Genomic DNA, 6,293 nt, shown 5'->3' with positions numbered 1-6,293 from the left:
GTAAGATTGTTTCAAATCAAAATTTATTTCATAATTTGCTGAGGATCACGCCATAAATTCTTAGGATCAAATTTCATCAATTTTAATGAAGATTAGAGGAAGTTCCTTTGACTTCATTCATCCTAGAACTCATAAACAACTACTTAGCCAAGAAATTACCATTTACGCAAACAATATTGGAGCAAGGTCGTTGATGGTTTGTGTTCTGAAGCCAAAGGTTGAATAGAATGTACGTTGTACAACGGTCGATAAAAGGATGCTCTAAATTGGATTTAACTTCCTTATAAATAATAGGGATTCTTTTGAAAAACAACTGACCTAAATCGGACGCATTTTTTACATGTGCCCAGAAAGGTATTCGACCCTAGAAGGTGAGGTGATCAAAAAACGAAAACATGCACTTTTCTTACAGAAATTTATCTAGTTACACGAGTCGTACGGGGTGTCATTAGAAAGGTTAATGTATGTTGTTTCATGGCAAATAGGTTTTTATGGGAAATTTCAGGCACTTTTTAAATTTTTTCTCATGTGCCTGAGCGCGTAATCCTCGGACACTTTCACCATCTTGGTCGAAAACGCACCTTTTCTTCCTAGCAATATACTATTACATGGTAAATGAGGAAAATTTGCGGCTATAGAACATGAACCATTTACAGAAATCATATTTAAAGACCAGCAAAATTAATTCCTCATTACCTGAAATGTATCTCAGAGTGGGCGACGATAAATATTTAATTTTTTGAAAAAGTAATAAAAAAAGTGAATAAAAGTGAAGATACAGTGATAAACTCTCTAAATGACAGCATTTTTCTAAATCTCTTATTTCTCCAACTTCTCGCATTTCTCCATAACTAATATATAGATAAATGAGAGAATTAAGAAATTTAGAAAAAGGCGGTCATTTAGAGAGTTTATCACAGTAGTTGAAAATAGTTGGAAAATTGGGCAAATAGTCCCTGACTTTTTGAGAAGTGAAAAGTTAGTGGAATGTCTGCACTTTTGAAAACCTGGCTGACTCGGTCTGGTATTTCGAGTTTGCAATTTGGCCGTTTTTTTTAAATGTTGAATCCAAGGCATTTGAATTAACTATCACAAAGGCCACCCGCCAGCTTAATAACTGAAGCAGTAACGTAAAAAAATATAAAAATAGCTTTATTCCCAATTTATTAAGAATGACCGACACGAAACGCGACTTACTCAACCTGTTCAGATAAGGCGGATAGTGTGGCACCAACCAAATGTAATGATCCAGTGATAAGCACATCAATTTCCTCATTATTCTCTGTTGATTCAGCGTCCAGAAACGATAATACATCGGCAATACAGTTGAAAACATGCGCTGACGAGTGCGGCCTTTCACTGCTAGGACCGTTGTTGTTCATCAACTCAGTCCAGCGATTTGCGTAGATGGTACATTTCTCACAATTGTTGCCTTGGAGAATGCTGTACGAATCATCTGAAAAAATGACGACACTGGCGTTTAGTACAAGATGAAATTGAAATCTCAAAATATTCGTACTGGATATGTTAACAGCAACCGAGGGAATGTTCGGTGAAAACATAGCACAATCAAAACTGCCATACAATATGCATAACATCTTCTCAGCATCTCTGTCGCCTGTTACATTGAACAGCAACATTTTCCGGTTTGGACTAAACAAATTCGCAATTAGAACAAGCTCAATGTATTGTATATGGAGTCTACCTGTTCCGAGTTTGTAATTTGAACCAATCCAGACACAATTTAAGACTTTCAATTGTATGAGCACCGTCGATATAGAGCCGTTGCCTTTTCCGCTGCAATACTTGAAAACGTCCTGGCCAAGAAAAGTTGTGGAGTCCAGTGACGAATTCGTTTGTTAAATTTAGATGTAACGAGGAAGCGTTATGTTCGAGTAGTAGGTCAATCAGTTGCTGATTTTTAATCACATTAGTGTTACGCCGCAGCCAATTCCAGCTAAGCTGTATCGCCATCGACGCATTCAATTGTTGAACGTCATTGAAATTATTGATTCGTTTCGAAGAGTCGGACCAATTGTATTCTTTGAATAGCGGGACTATGTGCAGTTTTGCCTGAATGAGAATGTCAAATCGTTCTGTCGAGTGTTTTTAACGAAAATTTCCAGTATTGGATTCGGTACTAACATTTCTTTCAGCGCACCTTGCACGTATAACTTTCATGCACTCATCCGGCTGAGTAACCGTAAACACATCCGAATCTGGTTTAATAATCCCCGATTTTTGCCAGGCAATGTCTGTGAGTGTATCACCCAAAATGGATGTGTGCTCCAGGCCTAAGGAAGTAATAGCAACGGTTTTGGTATTTCTGCAAGAGAAAGACTTGATGCATCGAACGCAATTAGTGCAAAACATTCATTACCGAACCACATTCGTGCAGTCATGCTCGCCACCGATTCCAACCTCCAAAATGACGACATCGACTTTTTCCGCCAGAAACAAATGGAACGCTATCAACGTAAGGCAATGAAAGTAAGCCGGCATATCCTTGTCGTGTTCCTTTCATCGAAAAAAGGATGTGAAAGCTATCAAAGATTAACGAAACCATGGCAAAGTCATCAAAGAATTCAAACTCACTTTGGTTTTGTCCAGCGACCGATACACCTTCCAAAAGTATTTTGCGAATAATTCCCTCGATACGGGACTGCCATTGATTCGAATTCGTTCCGTAACGTGAATCAAATGTGGCGACGAAAAGAAACCGGTCCTGACGCCAGCGGCACTCAGAATTGAATCAGTTAGGGCACATGTTGATCCCTACATTCGAGGAAATGAATTTTTTTTAAATCGGATATGGAATCAAAACCAGTGTTGTCTTACCTTTCCCTTGGTACCTGCCACATGTATCACAGATAGACTGTCCAATTCATTGCAGGTGATTCCACTTCTTTTCAAATACTTTACCGTCTGCTGCACTTGAGTACATTTGCCGTTGTGTTGTCGCAGCGCAATACTGTGAGCTAATGTGGTTGCATTCGATTGCAGCGAATTGAGTGTTGCTATCGCTTTTTCGTAAGTATCCACGACACCGATAATTTCTTGTTTCTCCGACACGGCATTTTTAATTTTCGATGAAATCGAAACTGAACGAACCATAATTTGATGCTGTTGCATGCACAATCGATGTACGAATACTAACGTTGAGGTCAGTACGGTCAGCATTTATCTGTTTGATAGTGAATGTTACATATATGTTACATTACCTTCTCATGTTTAGATGGAACGTTTTTTTACTATCAAATTTCTGAGATTATGAAACCAGTTACAAATATGTCGTAGAAAGTGACTAGACAAAAATGCGTCTCTACGACACAGATAAATTTGACGGACAACATTTGAGATAAGTTGTGGGAAATAGAAAAAAAAAATGAATTTATCAACCTTCTCAGTTGGACAACCTATATAACGTTCTAGAGGAAATTTCACGTGAAAATAGGGCAAATACCATTTTATTTTAAAATAGCTGGAAATATGTGGGACTTTGAGACTTTTATATTACTTTCACTAGAGGTGGAAGGCAATCATTTGTAATCGGAGAACAGATGGCGTTGCTCCTTTGGAGCATCATCTGGTAACATTTCTCTAAGTCCAATGGAAAGAAACGTAAGAGGAATTCTTCCAAAAAACAGCAGACCGAAATCAGACGCATTTTCAATTGGAATTTGTTATATGTGCCCAGTAAGGTAATCGACCCTAGAAGCAAAACTACTTTCAAAAAAATTCTTCGAAGCTTTTGTGGCTAGTGTGAAGCGATCAAAAACCGAAAACATGCACTTTTCTTACAAAAATTTCTCCAGTTACACGAGCCATTAAAGGTCGTGTGGGGTGTCATTAGAGAGGTAATTGAATGCACTTTCTGGCACATTGGGTTTAAAATTTATCCACACTGAGATATGTGCAGTTGAAGCTTTCAACCACAAAAAGACTGAAAACTTACACCCATTAGCCCAAAGTAATACTGCGCTTGCAGAATTGACAAAGATTTTTTTGTATATCTTACAGAAATTTCTCGAGCTACACGAAACGTACATAGTCGTGTGGGGTGTCATTAGAAAGGTAATTGCATCTACTTTCAGGAGAAGTAGAGTATAGCCGCTTAAACATTTCAACTTCTCATATTTCATCGTAGATGCTTCCAAACCCCCATTATTTACCCTGAAAGTACATGCAATTATCTTTCTAATGACACCCCACCCGACTATGTATGTTTCGTGTACCCTGCACCATGAGAAATTTCTGTAAGAAAAGTGTAAGTTTTCAGTCTATTTTCGGTTAAAAACTTCAACTGCACATATCTCAGTGTGGATGAATTTTAAACCCAATAAGACCCCATTTGCCCCGAATGTACATTCAATTACCTATCTAAAGACACCCCACACAACCCTGTACGGTTCGTGTAACTGGAGAAATTTTTGTAAGAAAAGTGCATGTTTTCGGTTTTTGATCGCCTCAAACTAGCCACAAAAACTTCGAAGAATTTTTTTGAAAGTGGTTTTGGCTTCTGGAGTCGAATACCTTACTGGACACGTATAAAAAATTCAACTGGAAAATGCATCCGATTTCGGTCTGCTGTTTTTCAGAAGAATCCCCTTAAAGGGACCTTATCCTTTTTATATAAAGTGGAAATAGACCAGTCTCGAGATTTGGTATGACTTCAATAAAGTCTTACTGGGAACACCGAGATAATTGCTGTAGTCTGCAATCTTCCTGTAGATTCTAGCAAAATAAGTGTAGTACAGCCATTCAAAAACTTGTTTCATAAGCAGAATAAATGTAAACAGTTTCCGTTTTTACTATCTCTACAACTAGAGTTAACCCCTGAACTTATTTTCAGATTTCGATTAACAAATTTGTTCCAACGGATAGCAAATGTGTGTAATGACGTTGGATCAGTGTTGTATTATGGATGTAGATGTTTGGTAATCATTGAATGAAATAATACCTGAAACCGGTGCTCATTTATTTAGTTCATTTAATGTGTGTAGTACCTTCGTGTTATCAAGGAACTGCATTAACATTAAAACCATCTGAAGATTTTTATAGAAATATTTGTATCACTTTGGTAAACATTATACACAAACCACAATGAAGGCATGTTACAAAAACAGTTGAGAATGACGAGAGAGTGGCGGCAGGAATATAAAAGCTTTGGTTTGACACTTTTGACATGTCGTCCGACAAACTTTCGACATTCATCCGTTTGATTATAAATGAGAAATAGCGGTTTTTTTTAAATCATTGACAACTCTTTACAGATCTAAAATGATTTTTTCATTTGTGCACTTTGAACGATTTTTGTTGGTTGCTAGGAATCTCGCGCCGTATGGGCGCGAGATTACTACGTTTATATAGTGAAAAATGGAATCTCGCGCCGCGCGAAATTCCTGCTCTCTAGAGTGGTAATTTTGCGCCCATACATTTTTTTGATCTGCAGTACTTTTGAAAATGTGTTGTGGGAAGTCAGCGCGAACTATGAAATTCGGCGCGAATTATGGAATTCGGCGCGAATTATGGAATTCGGCGCGAATTACATTTATGATGGTTGTAGGCAAATTAAAAGTTGGAAATGGGTGCGAACTCGTTTTAGAGCAGTTTTTGAAAAACTGAAAGTTGGAAATGGGTGCGAACTCGATTTACAGCATTTTCAAAGGAACTTAAAGTTGGAAATGGGTGCGAACTCGTTTTAGAGCAGTTTTGGAAAAACTGAATGTTGGAAATGGGTGCGAACTCGTTTTAGAGCAGTTTCAATGGAACTTAAAGTTGGAAATGGGTGCGAACTCGAATTAGAGCATTTTCAAAAAAACTGAAAGTTGGAAATGGGTGCGAACTTTTAGTTTGCCTAAAACCATCATAAAATGGAATTCGCGCTGAATTCCATAATTCGTGCTGACTTCCAATAACACATTTTCAAAAGTACTGCAGATCAAAAAAGTGTATGGGCGCGAAAATACAACTCTAGAGTAGTAATTTCGCACGGCGCGAGATTCCCCGACACCTTTTTGTTGTAGCCCACTCATATACGTTGTGTTCTAATTGCTTTTTAAGTCAAATACTCCCCAATGAAAGTAGATAAGTAGGTATGGCCAGCAATGAAAGTAGATAAGTAGGTATGGCCAGCAATGAAAGTAGATAAGTAGGTATGGCCAGTCCATACAAGTCGGAGCACATGCGGATTTGCATGGCGCCACCTCAAACAAACTCTAATTCAAACTCTAGAAATTTGCACTAGAAATGAGTTCGTTTGAGGTGGCGCCATGCAAATCCGTATGTGCTCC

The 6,293-nt window shown here is 38.0% G+C and overlaps 1 protein-coding gene across 2 annotated transcripts; it reads right to left on the bottom strand.

Moving 5' to 3' along the window:
- Positions 1-1,131: 1,131 nt before the first annotated feature.
- On the bottom strand, positions 1,132-5,163 carry LOC119074279 (folylpolyglutamate synthase, mitochondrial). Of its 2 annotated transcripts, none has more exons than XM_037180298.1 (8): positions 5,007-5,163; positions 2,839-3,184; positions 2,596-2,775; positions 2,381-2,517; positions 2,146-2,326; positions 1,706-2,073; positions 1,520-1,653; positions 1,132-1,456 (listed from the first exon to the last, which is right to left on the bottom strand). In XM_037180298.1, exons 2-8 carry the CDS (start codon positions 3,178-3,180, stop codon positions 1,194-1,196), a joined length of 1,605 nt encoding a protein of 534 aa, XP_037036193.1. In that variant the 5' UTR covers positions 3,181-3,184; positions 5,007-5,163; the 3' UTR covers positions 1,132-1,193. The 2 variants fall into 2 exon arrangements, with proteins under 2 accessions (XP_037036193.1, XP_037036194.1); XM_037180299.1 differs by lacking the exon at positions 5,007-5,163 and adding an exon at positions 4,961-4,981.
- Positions 5,164-6,293: the final 1,130 nt, after the last annotated feature.

This window comes from Bradysia coprophila, unplaced genomic scaffold (assembly GCF_014529535.1).
Source record: "Bradysia coprophila strain Holo2 unplaced genomic scaffold, BU_Bcop_v1 contig_151, whole genome shotgun sequence".
In the NCBI taxonomy this organism is placed as follows: Eukaryota; Metazoa; Arthropoda; class Insecta; order Diptera; family Sciaridae; genus Bradysia; species Bradysia coprophila.
The sequence above is the reverse complement of the archived record's forward strand: the minus strand, read 5'-3'. Positions and strand labels throughout refer to the sequence as shown.

Bases quoted from the DNA above. Each gene is read 5' to 3' on its own strand.
- LOC119074279 (XM_037180298.1), bottom strand. From the start codon at position 3,180: ATGCTGACCGTACTGACCTCAACGTTAGTATTCGTACATCGATTGTGC. The intron at 1,654-1,705 runs GTAGACTCCATA...GAATTTGTTTAG, and splicing joins AAATTACAAACTCGGAACAG to TCCAAACCGGAAAATGTTGC. The intron at 1,457-1,519 runs GTACGAATATTT...TCATTTTTTCAG, and splicing joins GGTTGCTGTTAACATATCCA to ATGATTCGTACAGCATTCTC.